Below are 18995 nucleotides of genomic sequence, written 5' to 3'. Positions count from 1 at the left end.
GAGCGCCATAAGCCAGATAGCTATACTGTTTTCATCTCCAAAATGTCAGGGCCATCATGTGCCAGGCAGCGAGTTGTGTATTTGGGATCTAATGATGCAAACAAACAGTCTAGGGAGGTAGTGTTTCCCTTTCAGATACAGGAGCTAACTGCAGGGGACTGGCTTAAAAGGGGCCATGTGGGTGATGCTTGTAACTTTGAACTAATCAACTGGATATAGCCTGTACCTTTTGCCTCCCGACCTGCCTTTCTGTGTTCCTTTTGGCATGTCGTTTTATCTCCGTGAGCCTCAATTTTCTCATTTATAGATGGGGCTGGTAGTAAGAGTATGTACCTCATGGAACAAATGAGAAAATAGAGGTGAAATATCTTGATCAATCATAAGGTACCATTTGTGAGTCATTTCCCATCTCTCTGAGCCTCACTTTCATCATTTTTAAAATGGGGATAACTAGACAATTTCTAGCCTTTTTTCCACTGATTCACTGAAGATTTATCAAGTATTTTACAATGTACGAGAACCTGAGCTAGAAGATGGGAGAACCAAGAAAAATAAGGCAGAGGTGTTGTCCTCAGGTTGCTCACATCTGGAAGGTAAACAGGCAGTCACACTGCATGTGGGAAGTTCTGCAAGGTACTGTGGGAGCCAGAGGAGGGAAGGAAGTCAAGGAAGGCTTCCTGGAGTTGGAGAGTCTTCTAGCTCGAAAGTTCCAAAATTTTAAAGGTGGTGAGATGATAATTATTATTACTTAAGTAGCTCTTGAACTCAGCACCTGGTAGGAGAGTGACTTCAGAGGGATGTGGAATACAGTCCAAAGAGCATAAGGCTGTCAGTCAGAAAACTTGAGTTCAAGTTCCCAGCTCTCTCCCTAACTTTTTCTATCATGGCCTCTCTGAAGGCCATGATAAAGAAGCAGATTTTATTGGAAGTGAATAAAAGTGAAATGGGAAAGTATTAAACATTTTTTTTTTTAGTATTAAACATTTTTAAGGAGCGAAGTTACTTGATGCATCTTATGTTTTTCTTTTAAAAATCACTCAGGCTACTTTGTGGAGGATGAGTTGGAGACAGAAGACTGGAATCTAAAAACAAGATTAGATTTTATTTATTAAAGTGGGTAAACTACAGTTAATCAGATGACTTGGGTAAAGATCAAGTTCTGTTGTGGTTATAATCAGGTTAGCAACTCTCAGCAACAATTTGTCTTGTCACACTGATGTGGTCAACATCACAACACAAGACATACGGTTTTAACCTTGGAAGGATATTCTCTCTAAGGTCTTTCATAATGTCATTTAAGGAGTTAAAAAAAACCCCACTAATTTTGCTATGAGTCATTTTTATTTCCTTCTTAATTATTTCCTTACTGCTCATGATTTGGTTTTCATAAACCTAGCATGCTAAACTCAAGAAATATTGACAGGGCACCCAGAGCTGCACATGTTAAGAAAGATGAGCTCTGATCTTTGACCAAAGGAAGTCTGTATTTTGCCAAGAGGAATTAACCTAAAAGACAAGGAAGGATCATGAAAGATGATGTAAGGGAAATAGAGTAAGAAAGCCAAACTCCTTGGCATGGCCTTCCAAGCCCTGTGTGACCTGGCCTGTGTCTACCTCTCTAGAGTTTCGTCCTGCCACTCTCCCCTCAGTCTCATTGGTCTACTCTGGTTCCTTCCAACAAGCCCTCTCTTTCCTGCAATCCTCTCTCCTTTCTTTGCTGCCCAAACATAATTTCTCAGGGACATGTTCCTTGACTCTTCCCAGATGAAGTCAAGCCCCCCTGGGAGAGTCCCTCCTCTGTCTCTCTGCTCTTGTCCTGACCAGCACTCCACATGCCTCTTTCCCCATATGATCATGAGCTTCCTGAAGACAAAGACCATGCCTGTCTGGTCCACTTCTGTAGCTGGTGTAGCATCGTGCCCATGCCTGGCCCAGGGCGTGCCCTCCGCAAACATTTTTTAAAAATACAAACAAACAAAATCAAATGGAATACTAAACAACATTCCATGATAATCCTAAGGAGGCAGAAATGATATTCAGCCAGGGGAAGCAGAATAAAACTTCATAGAAGTTTCATAGCATTTGGGGTTATCATTGAAGGGCAGAGGGGATTTGGACAAGAGATGGTAGTAAGGGAGAGAACAGCATAAGCAAAGGTCCTGAGGCCAGAAAGCAAAGGGTGTAAACCTTAAAACCAAATGGGACCTTGGATTTACCAAATTAACTCTCTCCCCACTTCCATGGGCACATGACTTTTTTGCACTCACATTTTGACTTTGTTGAGACTGCTTCCCAATAAAGTAGATGGATTCTAATGTATTTGAATCTTCTTTGGGGGGAAAAATATCATATGACTGAGAGAGTAAATAAAAAATAACTTACCTGGAATGCAAAAAAGTCCTCTGCAGGTGCATTCATGATGTTGCAAATCTGAAAGCCATAAAGAGGAATAATGGAGTTATGATTAGACTTGATAGAGTACCCATTGAGGGCAATGGGCATGCTATTTTCAGAAATATCACGTCCTTATCCAAGGCATTCACATTCTTTTCATCAGGTAGACATGCTTAAGATGGTTTCGAATTATTAACTGAGGCTACCGAACAGGAAAACTGCCTTATAAACATGGCTTCTTACCATTTGCTTCACTTCAGAGTCATTTCCAAGCTTTGAGAAAGTTAAGGCTACAAGTTGTTGTTATTAATAGCTGTATAGTGTCTCATTTTCTTCTTTTTAATGTTAGCTTTTTTCATATCTCATTCATCTTTTATTTCTTTTTTTGTTATACATATCCATATACCTATTCTTCTTCAGATTCTTTTTCCATATAGGTTATTACAGAGTATTGAGTAGAGTTCCCTGTGCTATACAGTAGGTCCTTGTTGATTATCTATCTTATATATTGTAGTGTGTCTATATTAATCCCAACCCCCTAATTTATCCCTACCCCCCACACCTTTCCCCTTTGGTAACCATAGGTTTGTTTTCTAAGTCTGTGAGTCTGTTTCTGTTTTGTATATAAGTTCATTTGTATCTTTTTTTTTTTTTTGATGATGGCTATTCTGACCAGTGTGAGGTGATACCTCATTGTAGTTTTGATTTACATTTCTCTAATAATTAGTGATATTGAGCATCTTTTCATGTGCTTTTTGGCAATCTGTATGTCTTCTTTGGAGAAATGTCTATTTAGATCTTCTGCCTATTTATTTGATTGGGTTGTCTTTTTTTTTTTTTTGATATAGAGCTGCATGAGCTGTTTGTAAAATTTGGAGATTAATCCCTTGTTGGTTGCTTCGCTTGCAAATATTTTCTCCCATTCTGTATGTTGTCTTCTCGTTTTGTTTATGGTTATCTTAGCTGCGCAAAAGTTTTTAAGTTTAATGAGGTCCCATTTGTTTATTTTTGTTTTTATTTTCATTTCTCTAGGGGGTGGATCCAAAAAGATATTGCTGTGATTTATGTCAGAGACTGTTCTGCCTATGTTTTCCTCTAGGAGTTTTATAGTGTCTGATCTTACATTTAGGTCTTTAATCCATTTTGAGTTTATTTCTGTATATGGTATTAGAGAATGTTCTAATTTCATTCTTTTAGATGTAGCTTTCCAGTTTTCCCAGCACCACTTATTGAAGAGACTTTTTCTCCATTGTATATTCTTGCCTCCTTTGTTGTAGATTAATTGATCATACAACAATGATGTATGATGATGTATGTGTGGGCATATTTCTGGGCTTTCTCTCCTGTTCTTTGTGCCAGTACCATACTGTTTTGATGACTGTAGTTTTATAGTAAGGTGTCCCATTTTATTGCCCCCTTTTGTTGAGTATTTGGTTATGTCCAGTTTTTTTAAATTAATGTAAATAATGCTACTCTAAACATCTTTGAATCAATTATATTTGTTTTGTCAGGAAGGAGTTTTTCCTTGTGCTGTAAACTTCACAGCAGATGAAGAAGTAAAAGGTGCTGTAGCTCTGGTTGTATTTATATTGCAAGATTCCTCTCCTGAAAATGGGACCAGTTTACCCTATCATGCAGATAACACTTATCTGATCCCTCCAGAGTCCTGCCTATGGGGCCACTGTATACAGCTGTGTAGCATGTGCACTGCACAAAGGCATCTGGCTGAGGGGGTGACTGGGAGTTGAAATCCAGCCTGTTCTTGACTTTCAGAACAATGGCCCTAGCCTTTCTCTTTTCATCCATCAAGAAGGGACACCTTTTTCTAGTTCTCAAAAAGATACCATGTGAGCTTGCTTTGACCCTGCCTATCCCAGTAGATCAGACCATTCTGTTGTCTGAGGGGATGAGCTGTCCCTGCTCCTGTTCAAGATTGCCCACCCACTGTACCACGCCTCTGGCCTCTCCTTGGGCCAATTCCATCAGTTGCTATTGTTCTCTCCTGATTTCTAACCTCTCTGAGGGCTCTTTAGCCTCAGTCCATGGGCAGGCATGCTTGATTCTCTCCCAACCTTGAAAACAAAATCCTCCCTTGGCCCAATGTGGTCTTTGTAGTGACCATCAGGTTTTCTCCTCCTTCTCTTGCATTTTCTACCTTCTCATTACCCATCCACACCTCAGCAGACCACCCGCTGGTTTCTGCCTCCACCTTGCCACCAAGCCTGCTCTCATCAGGGCCATCAATGACCTCCTAACTGCCAAGCCCAATGGGAGTTTTTGGTTCTTATCTCACTGGATCACTTTTGCTGCATTTGTTATTCTCTCTCTTTGTTGAAACTTTCTACTTCTTTGGTTTCCATGACACTACCCTCTCCTGGGCCTCCAGACACCTCTCAACCCTTCTTCTGATTCTCCTTCACACACTCTTCTTCCTCCACCCAATCTTTGAATGCTGGCATTCTCCAGTATTCTACCCGAGTCTCCCTCACTCTCCCTGGTGACTTCATCCACACTCATGGTTTCAAGTACCATCTGCTCCTAGGAGCAAAGTGGTCAAGAACCAGATATACTATCATATTGTCTGTAGTGTAGTCAGTACAGATCTCTACCTTTTGTTGACACAAATCTCTACCTCCATCCGTCCTCTCACTCCACAGCATCAGAGTCATCTCTTTAGCTACTTGCTGGACACTTACTTCTGAAAAAAAGTCTCTGTTGTACCTTGTCTGAAACTGATCTCAGCATCTTACATCCAAACCTGGTGGCAGCATTATCTGTCCAGTCTAGAAGCCTGAAATTGGCTTTGGTCCTTCTCTCCCTCCCTCTCTGCTCACAACCAATCACAAAGCCCTTTCAGTGTTAGATCTGAGCCCTGATCTCCCTCTCTCCACCTCATCTCTGTCTGAGTCATGAGTATTAAATGAGCAAATGTATTCACTGCCTGGCTCATCATAAGCACTCCATGGCTGTTAGCAATGAAGACAGTTAGTGTTCTTTACTGCCTTTGCCTTTGTTGAGGTGTTCTTCATCTCTTGTTTGTAAGGACACACTTTTCGCTCTGCTTCCAGTCTTAGTCCCTTCAGATCTATTTTCTAGGGAGCGTTCAGAGTTTTTTTTCTAAAATGAAAATTCATTGTGCCAACGTCTTACTTAAAAACCCATCGCCTGTAGATTAAAGTTCCACCCTCTTGACCTGGCGTCCAAGGCTACTGTGATCTGGCCCCTCCCTCCCTCTCAAGCCTCATCTCTTGCCATCTTCCTGTCTCAAATCTAATACTCCAGCAACACGGAACTGCACACTCTGTGTCGCTTCAAACCTCCAAGCCCTAGTTGTTTGTCCATGTTGTTTCCTCCACCTGCAGTCCCCTTTCCTGCCCCACCTGCCTAACCCCTATTTATTTATTTATTAAATTTTTTTTTTAAATTTATTATTTTTGGCTGTGTTGGGTCTTCATTGCTGCGCATGGGCATGCCCCAGCTTCAGTGAGCGGAAGCTACTCTGTTGCAGTACGCGGGCTTCTCACTGCAGTGTCTTCTCTTGTTTCGGAGCACGGCCTCTAGGCGCGTGGGCTTCAGCAGCTGTGGAGCGCACGTGGGCTTAGTTGCTCCACGGCATGTGGGATCTTCCCAGACCAGGGATCGAACCCGTGTCCCTTGCATTGGCAGGCAGATTCTTAACCACTGCGCCACGAGGGAAGCCCCTAACCCCTATTTATTTTAAAACTCAGACCAAAACACTCTGGCAAGTAAAGCTGGTTTAGATGCTTCCTACTTTGTGTTCCTAGAATATACCATGTACATCTCTATCTGGCCTTATCACATTATAGTCTAAGTATCTGTTCATAAAGATATCTCCCATTTGATGATGAGCTTCAGAACAGAAACTATTTGATTCATCTATCATTGTATCCCCAGAGCCAACCACAGCACCTGGCACATAGAAAATGCCCAATAAATAAACACCCTGATACATGAACAGCACTGTGTAGTGTGTGTGCCTGGGGAAGGATACAGAGATAAGCAGGCTCAAATATTGGGGTGATGTGCAGCTATGACCCTTCTCTCTAAGGTAGGGGATACTTTCACTCTACCCTGCAACCCAAGCGGGTAGGGCATGGCGAGAGATAGAGCATTTGAGCTCTGCTGTGTGGCTGGAAATGTGGCAGGGACGGTGGGGGGTGTTGGGAGTGGCAACTAAGTCTCTGGGATGAGAGGCTGGGACTTGTTCTGTGGTGAGCCTGGTGGACCAGCTACTTGTGACTTTATCCCTGACATTTGCATAAGTATCTTTAGTTGTCACTGAGACTATGCACCTTTCCATCTGAGGATTCTTTCTCTGTGTATTTCATATTTCTTCAAATGTCAATTCTCTGCGCATCCCCTTGGACCACCGTCAAGTGAATTGAGAAACGGGAGAACCAGGCTTTTAGAGATACACACTTCCCATCGTTTTTCCCACTCTCTTGATCTGAAATCCCTTCACCTTTCCACCTGACTCAAAACTCTCCCCCTTCAAAGTTGTATTACTTACCAGGCCATTTTGGGCAACATAAGTGGGAAGACCGCTCACTAAAGCCCAATGGTCCGGAGGTGGATTCCTGTAAAGGCCAAAGACAGTGGTAACTTCTTTTTTTAAAAATAGATTTATTTATTTATTCATTCATTCATTCATTCATTCATTGGCTGCATTGGGTCTTTGTCACTGTGCACGGGCTTTCTCCAGTTGTGGCGAGCGGGGGCCACTCCCCGCTGCAGTGTGAGGGCCTCTCGGTGTGATGGCTTCTCCTGCTGCAGAGCACAGGCTCTAGGCGTGCAGGCTTCAGTAGTTGTGGCATGTGGGCTTCAGTAGTTGTGGCTCATGGGCTCCAGAGTGCAGGCTCAGTAGTTGTGGTGCATGGGTCCAGCTGCTCCATGGCATGTGGGATCTTCTCAGACCAGGGCTCGAACCCATGTCCCCTGCATTGGCAGGCGGATTCGCAACCACTGCGCCACCAGGGAATCCCCCAGTGGTAACTTCTGATGTAGGGACAGTTGGACTAAAAACTTGAAACTGGATCTTACCCTCCCTCTTCTCTCTGGTGGCTCCAAGCACCCACTTACTATACCAGACCAAGCCCCAAATCTTGGCTAAGCATCTTAATGTCCAAATGTAGACACTGAGAAAAAAGTGATAAATCAGTTTTATTAATTTCACACTGAGTTTGACTCCCAAAGAAAACAGACAAAATTCATCCAACAGATTGTTATTGGCTGCTGAGCAAAAACAGTTGCTGTCATTTCCCTCCATTTAGTACTTACATACAGAGAGTTAGCTTAATATCATGTAGAGTGAGGGAAACCCATCTAGGATGAGCTCCTACCACATACCAAGCACTAAGCTAGGTGCTTTACGTACTTATTTATCTCACACAGAAATATCACAATTTTGGGTATTATTTTTACTTGTTTATTGCAAAAAATATATACACACATGGAAAAATGCATTAAAAACTTCATCAGTTGTTTGAAAGTGAACACCTATGAAACTATATCTGGCACTTCCCTGGTGGCGCGGCGGTTAAGAATCCGCCTGCCGGGCTTCCCTGGTGGTGCAGTGGTTGAGAGTCCGCCTGCCAATGCAGTGGACACGGGTTCGTGCCCCGGTCCGGGAAGATCCCACATGCCGCGGAGCGGCTGGGCCTGTGAGCCATGGCTGCTGAGTCTGCACGTCTGGAGCCTGTGCTCCGCAACAGGAGAGGCCACAACAGTGAGAGGCCCGCGTACCACAAAAAAAAAAAAAAAAAAAGAATCCGCCTGCCAATGCAGGGGACACAGGTTCGAGCCCTGGTCTGGGAAGATCCCACATGCCGCGGAGCAACGAAGCCCATGCGCCACAACTACCGAGCCTGTGCTCTAGGGCTTGCGAGCCACGACTGAGCCCGTGTGCCACAACTACTGAGTCCGTGTGCTGCAACTACTGAAGCCTGCGCACCTAGAGCCCGTGCTCCACAACAAGAGAAGCCACCGCAATGAGAAGCCCACGCACAGCAAGGAAGAGTAGCCCCTGCTCGCCGCAACTAGAGAAAAGCCCATGTGCAGCAACAAAGATCCAGTGCAGCCAAAAACAAATAAATAAATAAATACATTGATAAAAAAAAAAAAACAAGAAAGAACAACCTTGTTGGTACCTTGGAAATCCCTGACCTGACCCCCTGCCACTCGCAACCTTCTCCCAAACCCCAAAGGTAATCATTGTCCCAATGTTATGATTCTTGTTTTTCTGTGGCCTGTTTTCCTGTAGCCTGTTTCACCTGTTTTAGGTAGAATCAATGTGCATACATTATTTCATTGGACTTCTTTTTCATGTTGTTGTAATTCATTTGTTTGATTGACTTCAACCGTTTTCCCTGGTTAGGTTGCATATAATTTATGCATTCAACTGTTGATGGACATTTCCCTCAGTGCAAGGCTAATATGCGCATTGCTGCTTCCAACACTCTGGTGTATATATGCATTCAATTCCATGTGCTAGTTCTAGGAGTAGAAATACTGAGTCATAAGATGTGAATGTCTTCAACTTTACTAGGTAAGACCAAACTGTTTTCTAAAGTGATCATGCCAATTTTTACTCCCATCAGCAGTATATTAGAGCTTCCTTTACTCCACGTCTCTGTCAATACTTAGTATTTTCAGACCTTAAAAGAAAAATTACCTTTAGAAGATTAAGAAAGTTCTCCTCTATGGAGATAATTATGTCATGTTTCTCTTAACGTGGCAGATTGTATTTATTCATTTTTCTAATGTTAGCCCTGCATTCCTGGAATATACCCAATTGGGTCATGATGTATAATCCTTTTTAGTTATTATTTGCTAAAATTTTATTTAGCATATTTGTATCTATGTTCACAAGTGAGCTTGGTCTGAATTTTCTTTTTTCATACAGTCTTTGTTGAGTTTTGGCGTCAAGTTTATGCTAGCCACTTCTTTTTCTAGTCTCTTGGATAATTTGTATGAAAATTGCATTATTTCTTCCTTAAATATTTAGTAGAACTCACCCCTGAAGGCATCTGGGCCTGGAATGTCTTTGTGGGAAAGTTTTAATGTATTTTATTGTTATAAGACTATTGTGGTGTTCTATTTCTTTGTGATTTATATTTAGTAGGTTTTATTTTTGCAGGAATTTGCCTCTTTCATCTAGATTTAAAATATTTTTGGCATAATATCCTCTTACTATCTTGTTAATTTCTGTGTCATTGTGGTTATCCCCCTTTTCCTTCCTGATACAGCTCATTTGATTTTCTATTTTTCTTGCTCGGTCTTGCCAGAATTCATCAATTTTGTTAATCTGTCCAAGAAACCAGCTTTTGGCATTTGTTCATTATTCTGTTAATATTTCATTAATTTCTGGGCTTATCTTTATTCTTTTGGGGAGGGTTTATTTATCTGCTTGTTTGCTGTTAGTTTCTTGAGATGATGTGATGGATAGCTTCTGTCTGCCCCTCCAGATCCGCTCTCCAACCTGCTCCTTCCTGTCTCAGGAGGCCAATCTGTGTGGACTCCATCAATAGGGTGCCTGGCCTTCCAGCTTCTGATTGAATTTAACCCAATGAGGAGACCTGGCCAAAACTAGAGGCAGGTAGAACAGTTAGGTCAGGCTATTTATTCCCCTGGGTTCCCCCTGGCAGGGTTGCTCTGGGTTTGCTGCGTCTCTTTTTTTGTTTGTTTGTTTGTTTTGTTTTGTTTTGTTTTGTTTTTTGCTGCCTCTCTTGACTGAAAGGCAACACTTCTCTCAAGATGCCCTGCTCTACATGACACTTTCTCCTTCCAGGTTCTAGAAATTTCCTTCGGGCCCAGGAATGCTCACAACAACCTCAGTACTAGCATATTCTCTTTCAGTTTCCTTCATTCCACCCACACCTCTATAATTCATCCCTTTATAAGTAAAGCCTCCTTGAATTACCCTAATTTGAATGTGATGCCTATTATCTGCTGGGACCCCAACTGATACAAGTGGGTACAGAGTTTATTACTTTATATTGTATTCTTTTCTCATATGAATATTTAAGATTGTAAATTTCACCTTAAGCATGATTTCACTGCATCACATTGGTTTTTTTTTTTTTTTTTTTTTTTCTTTCTTTTTTTTTTTTTTTTTGCGGTTTGCGGGCCTCTCACTGTTGTGGCCTCTCCCGTTGTGGAGCACAGGCTCCGGATGCGCAGGCCCAGCGGCCATGGCTCACGGGCCCAGCCGCTCCGCGGCATATGGGATCCTCCCAGACCGGGGCACGAACCCGTATCCCCTGCATCGGCAGGCGGACTCTCAACCACTGCGCCACCAGGGAGGCCCGTCACATTGGTTTTGATATGTAATATTTTCATTCTTTCAGAATATGTCATAATTTCCATTGATTTCTTCTTTTACCCATGGATTATATGGAAGTGTATTCCTTTTTATTTTTTTCAGAAAAATAGTTTCTAGTTTCCAAGCATAAGAAGATTTTTCTGGGGCCTTCCCTGGTGGTACAGTGGTTAAGAATCCACCTGCCAATGCAGGAGACATGGGTTCAAGCCCTGGTCAGGGAAGATCCCACATGCCGCGGAGCAACTAAGCCTGTGTGCCACAACTACTGAACCTGTGCTCTAGAGCCCATGGGTCACAACTACTGAGCCCACGGGCCACAACTACGGAAGCCCGTGCGCCTAGAGCCCATGCTCCGCAACAAAAGAAGCCACCGCAATGAGAAGCCCACACAGTGCAAGGAAGAGTAGCCCCTGCTCACCATAACTAGAGAAAGCCCGTGTGAAGCAACAAAGACCCAGTGCAGCCAAAAATAAATAAATAAAATTAGTTTTTAAAAAAAGTGCATTAGTAGAGATATAGTCACTTCTTAATGATAAAGAGGTCAATTCAATTCCAGGAAGAATTTACAAATGTGTATATGCTTGATAACAAGGCCTCAAAAAAAAAAAAGCAAAAACTGACAGAAATATAAGAATATATAGATAAATTCATGTTTGCTCATTGATAGAGCAGACTAAAACACACAGAATAGAGAATATTGGAATAAGATAATTAACAAACTTAATCTAATGGATATATATAGAACATGGCACCTCACCCCCAAACTACAGGACACTCAGTGTTTTCAAGAATACCTGTTCATTTACAATAACTGGTGATATAATGGGCCATAAAACAAACCTCAATACATTTCAAACGATTGAAATCATACAGAGGTGTCCTCTGGTCACAGTGAAAATATGCTAGTGGTTTATAAATATGTTATTTTCCCTAATAACAAAACTCTTATTTATTTATTTATTTTTAAAATTTATTTATTTATTTTTGGCTGCACTGGGTCTTCGTTGCTGCACGCGGGCTTTCTCTAGTTGCGGTCAGCGGGGGCTACTCTTCCTTGCAGTGTGCGGGCTTCTCATTGCAGTGGCTTCTCTTGTTGCAGAGCACGGGTTCTAGGCACGTGGGCTCAGTAGTGGTGGCTCGCAGGCTCTAGAGCAGAGGCTCAGTAGTTGTGGCGCACGGGCTTAGTTGCTCTGCGGCATATGGGATCTTCCTGGACCAGGGATCGAACCTGTGTTCCCTGTACTACCAGGAGGATTCCTAACCGCTGTGCCACCAGGGAAGTCCCTCTACTAATGCACCTTGAGACCTATTTTTATCTGATAGTCACATAGTTACATCAGTTTTCTTTTGATTATCATTTGCAAGGCATATCTTTTGTTTATTCTTTTACTTTCATTCTCTCTACATTCTTATCTTTTAGATAGCTCTCTTGTAAATAAGATATATGGTATTTCTTTACGCATATCTCACAGCTCATCAGTTCTTACAAGAACTGGTTGTTTTTTTCTTTTTTTCTTTCTTTTTTTTTTTTGGCCGTGCTCTGTGGCCTGCGGGATCTTAGCTCCCCTACCAGGGATGGAACCCATGTCCCCTACAGTGAAAGCATGGAGTCGTAACCACTGGATGGCCAGGGAATTCCCAAGAACCGTTTCTTATATGCAACTGAGAAAGATAATATTCTGCCAATTAATCTGTAATGCAGTGCTTTTTGAACTTATAATTATTACTTTATGAATATCAACAGAGCTCTTTTAGCATTTAGGTATAGATTTTTTATCATATTTCATACCTTTTTCCTGGCTTTTTGTGCCATTCAAAGGCACTTTTTGTTTCCATGCTGCATCATAGTATAATCTCTTTAAGTTACTTCTAAGAATTTATATTAAATTCAATGCGGATTCAGGCACACTGTAGAAGGCAGCAAGGTGGATGTTATCAGAGTCTAGAAGGGTGTGATACTTGGTGAGGAGTGGTGAGACATTGGGGAGAACTGTGATCTGTGATAACTCAGAATACAGACAATGAGTTTGATAAACTGGCACCTCTAGAGAAGTGGTTAGAAAACAGAATGGTGGCAGTGTATGCAGTTGACAAGGAAAAATAAGAAAAAGAAAGAGACGAGTTTAGGAAAGACTCAGTCTTCATGCAAACAAGACTGAACAGAGAGAACCCAGAAACTCAGGAACCTGAAGCAGTCTCTCATCCCCAACCAGTAAAAGATAAACCGGAGAACTGAGTGACAGGATTATCAAAATTGTTTGGCAACAGTTGTGACCTCTCACAACCACTATCTAAGGATTAAGGTGACCTGCTATAAATCCCTTCATTTGGACCAGAGAAGAGACCAAAGGTGAGGCTCTCCCACAGAGGCTGATCACAGCCTCATGGAGTCTGCAGTTCAGTTGGGAAAGAGAGCCGAGCCTCAGACAGAACTGTGGGGTGGCTCTTAGTACCCACAGAGGATTCACATAGGTAACAAGAGAGCTACGTTTTGGAGAGCGCTCTACTCAGCAAAAAGTACAAGCTGATACTACAAACGTTCTTGACTGTTGAAATCTTTAAATGGCCTTTGAGCCTCCACCACCTGCAGGTAGGTTGGAGGCCTCACCCTCTGGGAGTTCTTGCCTTTTCATTATCCTCCTAGGTCATATAAGAAGACATTAGAGAATAAGCTTTCTGGGACTTCCTTGGTGGTCCAGTGGGTAAGACTATGCACTCCCAATGCAGGGGCCCCGGGTTCGATCCCTGGTCAGGGAACTAGATTCCGCATGCATGCCTCAACTAAGAGTTCGAATGCTGCAACTAAAGATCCTGCGTGGCACAGCTAAGACCTGCGGCAGCCTAAATAAATAAAAAAAGATTAAAAAAAAAGAGAGAGAGAATAAGCTTTCCTTGGGGGCTGAGTCACTTTCTTTGCCAACTTCCTGCCTTTGCCTCACCTTCTGCATTAGGCCCCAGATATGCCTCCATAGAAAAATCATTGAAAAGCCCTGATCAGACACCGTGGCCTCATTCTATAGAGAGGCCCAAACCGGCCACTTATTTATTTTTTTAAAAATTTATTTATTTATTTATTTATTTATTTATGGCTGCGTTGGGTCTTTGTTGCTGTGCTCAGGCTTTCTGTAGTTGCTATGAGCAGGGGCTACTCTTCATTGAGGTGTGCGGGCTTCTCATTATGGTGGCTTCTCTTGCTGTGGAGCACCGGCTCTAGGCATGCAGGCTTCAGTAGTTGTGGCACGTGGGCTCAATAGTTGTGACTCGTGGGCTCTAGGGTGCAGGCTCAGTAGTTGTGGCGCACGGGCTTAGTTGCTCCGTGGCATGTGGGATCTTCCCAGACCAGGGCTCAAACCCATGTCCCCTGTACTGGCAGGTGGATTCTTAACCACTGCACCACCAGGGAAGTCCCCAGGCCACTTATTGATACTGGACTTGGGACTTGAACTCACAGCAGCTGAGTCAGAATCCAGCCTCATTTTCCAAACTGCATGGTCTTTCCACCCTTCCACACTGCCTCCTTACTGCTCTCCCTGCCTCGAACAGAGTGTGTGGACTTCTTGGGTTTGGTTAGTGTCGATCTTGGAATGAGTATCTTATGGACACGGATAATGTGCCTGCAATTCTACATGTTTTGAGAAGAGACTTACGGGATGACTTTGATGTCTTCTTTGCCATGCAGGATGTAGTCAATGACCTTGTAAAAGTTGATTTCCTAGGCAAAAGAGATAGAGAAAGTTCTTCAGAGTCTGAGACTACTTCAGCAGGAGTGTGTCCTTGAGAAAGGCTTTGTTCTTTACCCTGTGCCCTGTGGTTTTCCAGAAGCACCAGCCTGACCTTCTAAGGGTGTGTCCCAGTGTCTCTGGAGCTCACTGTCCTCAGCTGACTCTCAGGGTTCAGTGTGCTCCTCCTTGGAACCAGCTCACAGTGGCCAGGCAGGGGCTGGGATCTGGGGCTGGGAAGAGACATAGGAAGTGTTCCAAGGGAATCTGGGGGTTCAGTACAAGGAAAAAGAGAGAAAGATTGCTGGCGGAGTCTAGTGAGAGAGGGAGGTGGAAGGAGGCTTCTGTCCCATTTAGCATCATCATCAACCCAGCCATCGTCCATGTGGGGTCAGCTCCATGGTCACGGACCCCTTTCTCCTTCACTCCTCCACTCAGCTGCTCTTTGCTGCATCAGCTCTTCCAGACTTGCCTTCCCAATCATCCCTCATGCTTCCCCACTCACATTCCACCTCTTCCATCCCTCCCACCTCCTTACACCATTAAAACCCCTTTTCTCTTAAATTAGACCTGTTCAATTACATGACTTCCTAACATGGGGTTGGATACTGGCAGGTGGTTCCTTTTCCCTAGATCTCCAGGGAAAAATCCATTACCTTATTGGAACGTGATGGGCAGGTTAGTAATAATCATTTTACAAATAGGAAAACTGAGACCCAGAGAGAGGAAAGGACTCATTTATAGTAAGACAGTAAGCCAGGACCAGAACCTTGGCCCCTGACTCCTGTGCTCAGAGCTCTTTCTACTGTCACTTAAGGTTAAGAGCTTAAAATAGTGTTTTCCTCTCTGTAGCACTCTCACCTAGAATGGGGGCTACTCAAAGTGTGGTCCCTGGACTGGTACCAGTCTGCAAACTATTTGTTACTATTCCATGATGAGATAAAAACAGAAATTGACAGTCAGTGTTTAGAAACTTTTACAGCAATTTGACTGAGTTAGGTTAGGTCTGTTGAAACTGATAATTTTAAAAAGACAAGTTTTGTATGTCTTTTAAAATTTTTATTTTTTGCATAATAGACTTTTATCATATCTTGAAAAGTATCAGTCCAAGATAAATTGGAAATTAAAAAAAATTGTTCCTCTACTACAGGTTATTTTGAGAAATATTGCCCTAGAGATTTAAATGTTGATACCTGGGCCCCATCAAGGCCTCCTGACTCAGAACCTCCACAAAAGGAAATTCCTCATCTAGTCAAGGGTGTCTAGTTGACGGGCAATCGTGACCTTCTTCAGGCTCACGAGGGAGAGAGCGGCTCCGCTCCTCAACGCCCAGCATTGGAAGCAGCTACAGTGATTGAACCCTTCTAGAGCGGCTCCCATGGCATCGGCTGCTCCAGGGTAGGTATGAGCTCCCTGCAGTAGGAAGCATCCAGGGGAAGACCGGGTGAACCCCACAGCACAATGAAATGGAGTTAGGAATAGATCTAGAGTGCAAAGACTCAGGCTCTGGTCTTGGTTCCACTATGTGTCCTTTCTGGGCCTCAGTTTCCCCAGCTGTAAAATCGGTGGTGTGTGTTTGTCGTTGGTGTCAAGTAACAGAACCCTTTCCCCTAACAAAGCATGGGCCCTAATCCTCTAAAGCAGAGGAAAGTAATGCCGCCCTAATGGAAGCAGAGTTGGGTACATGGAGATCCTGCATCTCTCCTGGTTTTCCCTCACTCCTTGTCCTGTCCTCCTCTGCCCCCATTCACCCCTGGCCCAGGCAGCCACTGTGGGAGCCTTGGGTTCTAAAGATAATCCGGGAATTTAAAAAACTGAATTAGGGAATCCCTAAAGCCCCTTCCAGCTATGATTCTAAGACTATGGTTGGAGAGTTAGCATAGATAGATAGTCTCTCATAGATTAAAATGCACATATTCTTTGACCCAGTAATTCTACATATGCTAATAAATCCTATAGATATATTCCCAAATGTAGGTAACAGCATTATTTTCCCCATCTAGGGCTCTCAACCAGACTGCTTTAAAAAGTCTGGAGATAGCTGATATCTATCACTTGGAGATGGTTAAGCAAACTGAGTGCCTGCATGTAGTGGATACTTCGCGTGTCTCCAGAGCGACTAGCTGTATCTGTGCTGATAGGGAAAGATGCCAAATATACTCAAGTGCGAAAAGTAAGGCACAAAATAGAATCATCACACTTGTCAAGGGTGGTGGTGGTGGAATGTGTGTGTGTGTGTATATATATATATATATACATATATATACATATATATGTATACATATACACACATGTACATACACGCACCCAGGAATGTCCATGGACATTTGGGAAAGGTAGACCACTCACAGTGGTACAGTGGCTGCCTCAGGGCAGGCTGGATTTCTGTGCTGTGCTCTTTTGTATGGTGTGAGCTGTTCTCTGTGCTCATGTATTACTTTTTCAATAAATATAAATACATTGCGGTAAGAACATTTTAAAACAGTGAGGTCATATCCTATGGGAGGTTCTAGAAATCAAAGGTGGCCACATTATCTGCTGGGACTTTGGTAGAGCTGTTTCCTTCTGGGAGGGGGAGAGGGCCTTCTTGCTTCAGGGCCATCTGTCCTTGGGCCTGGGCTGTTCACTGCTCTCCCAGGGAAGCTGCTGGCTCCCTGGGCCTGGTAAACTGCCCTACCCAGGGGTCTCCATGAGATTCTTTTAGAAAGGTGAAAAATGGACTTTTTTTCTTTTAAACCCACAGGAGAATCAATTCTGCTTTCACAGAAAGCAACAAAAAGTTCAGTGTGCTTTAGGTAAATAGAACTTTTTCCACACCCTGTAGCTCAGCCAAGTTGCTTTCAAGGCCATATTCATGTAGGAATTCACCAGCCTTTGGAAAGTCAAAACCAAGCCATCAATGAGTGCCTTTGTCACCTCGCACCTAAGCAGCTGATGCTGTAACACAGGGTCTTTGAAAGAGCCACATACAGCCAGAGCCAAATGATCATGCATGGAAATATACCAGTTTTAAAAGAAGTGTTATTTTTTTTTCCCCATGAAGTCTACTTAGCCTTTTTCATAATTAAAAAACACACACAACGCTTTATTTTTCAGAGGAGATGAAGTGAGGTGTAGTTGCTTTGGGGGAACTTCAGAACCAAGATTTGGGGAGCTAACTGGTCAAAATCCAGATGAAGATTGTATTTCTAATGTGAATGTGGCAGATAAAGTGTGAGAGTGATGTTAGAAGGCAAAAGGATAAGTTAGATAGAGCCTGATATTTCTCTGGCTGTCCTGGAATTGGAGATGACCTCTGACCTCAGGGCTCAGCTCAGAGAGCTGAATATTAAAGCAGCCCGGGAAACTGAAATTAATTGAAGTTGGCGGTGTCTGAAAGCTATGGTGATCTCTATTCTATATAGTTCCTAGGATTCTAAATTTTAGGAACAAGTCCAGCTCATATGTGAATTAGATGAAAAGCTCAGTAGTAACATCTCAACTCTGCCAACACAAAAACTGTACTTAAAACGGAAAAATGTCCCCAAATAGTTCTCTGACAGCAGCACATGATGTAAGCCTTGAAGACTCAGTCTTCCCAGATGAAATCATGAAATTGTGTGGGCAAAAGAGTAGTTTGAAACTGGACAGCGTCAGGTTATAAAGGTCATTTTGGGTAAAGCAGAACAGACAGTTTAGATTCCAAGGTTGAAATCTTTTCTGGTGTGTATATGAAGCTCACAGGCCAGGGTGTTAATTCTAAATCCCTAGAGTTTGAATTAAGATTAAAAAAACTCTGTCTCACACACACACACACACACACACACGGACACACATACACACGGACACACACACAGACACAGACACACGCTGTCCTTTATCTTTATTTTGGGTAGGGTTAGTGTTGGCTGGGGGGAATCAGGCCTCCTAGCAGAAATTGACATACCATTTCAGACAGGCTGGAAGGTTTTGTGGGAAGAATGCTGGACTAAAACTCAATTTAGGACACGACTCTGCTGCTTACCTATTCTATGTGGCCTCAGCTAAAGTCATTCTGTCATTCTACAGGTTCTATAGGCCATTCGAGTGCCAGGTCTGTTTACCCTGCTGCATCTTTACATCCCCACACATTTCATTTCAGCTTCTCTAAAGTGTTCATGCCTCATCTTTAAAATGTAGCAATAGTAGGAAACCAGAGGTCACAAACTGAAGTGCCAAGAGAGACCTGATAGAAATATAAATGAGAGGAGGAGGCCAGGGGTGTACAAGAGGTAGTCCGGGGGACCGTGCAAACTAGAGAGTTCAGGCCACACATTGCAAGGAGGTGGCCGCTACTCAACTCCAATGAAATTTACCCTGCAGGACTGTGGGTCCAGTTTTGACTGATCTGCCACCTTTTGAAAAGAAACTGAGCATCTAGATGTTTATCAGAAATATCTTGATTTTTAAGTGCTAAGCTGCCAATTCAAAACTGTTTTAAAGTAAAAACGAAGAAAAACTAAAAAAATCTTATGTAGCCAAACATATTTATCTATTGGCTGGAATTGACCTTCTGGCTATCA

The 18995-nt window shown here is 42.9% G+C and overlaps 1 protein-coding gene across 2 annotated transcripts in view; it reads right to left on the bottom strand.

Moving 5' to 3' along the window:
• The window catches only part of PDE6A (phosphodiesterase 6A), a gene marked incomplete at its 3' end in the record, with an annotated part of 67016 nt that overhangs the window by 27103 nt on the left and 20918 nt on the right, over nucleotides 1–18995 (bottom strand). For both annotated transcript variants that reach the window (XM_082622541.1, XM_082622542.1), the window contains 3 exons: nucleotides 14383–14447; nucleotides 6926–6992; nucleotides 2383–2430 (listed from right to left, as the gene is read on the bottom strand). In XM_082622541.1, coding sequence (XP_082478667.1) covers nucleotides 2383–2430; nucleotides 6926–6992; nucleotides 14383–14447 — 180 coding nt within the window. The remainder of the gene's footprint in view (nucleotides 1–2382; nucleotides 2431–6925; nucleotides 6993–14382; nucleotides 14448–18995) is intronic.

This window comes from Mesoplodon mirus (genome assembly GCF_964341445.2).
Source record: "Mesoplodon mirus genome assembly, chromosome: 5".
Classification (NCBI taxonomy): Eukaryota; Metazoa; Chordata; class Mammalia; order Artiodactyla; family Ziphiidae; genus Mesoplodon; species Mesoplodon mirus.
This window is presented reverse-complemented; position numbering and strand designations above follow the sequence as displayed.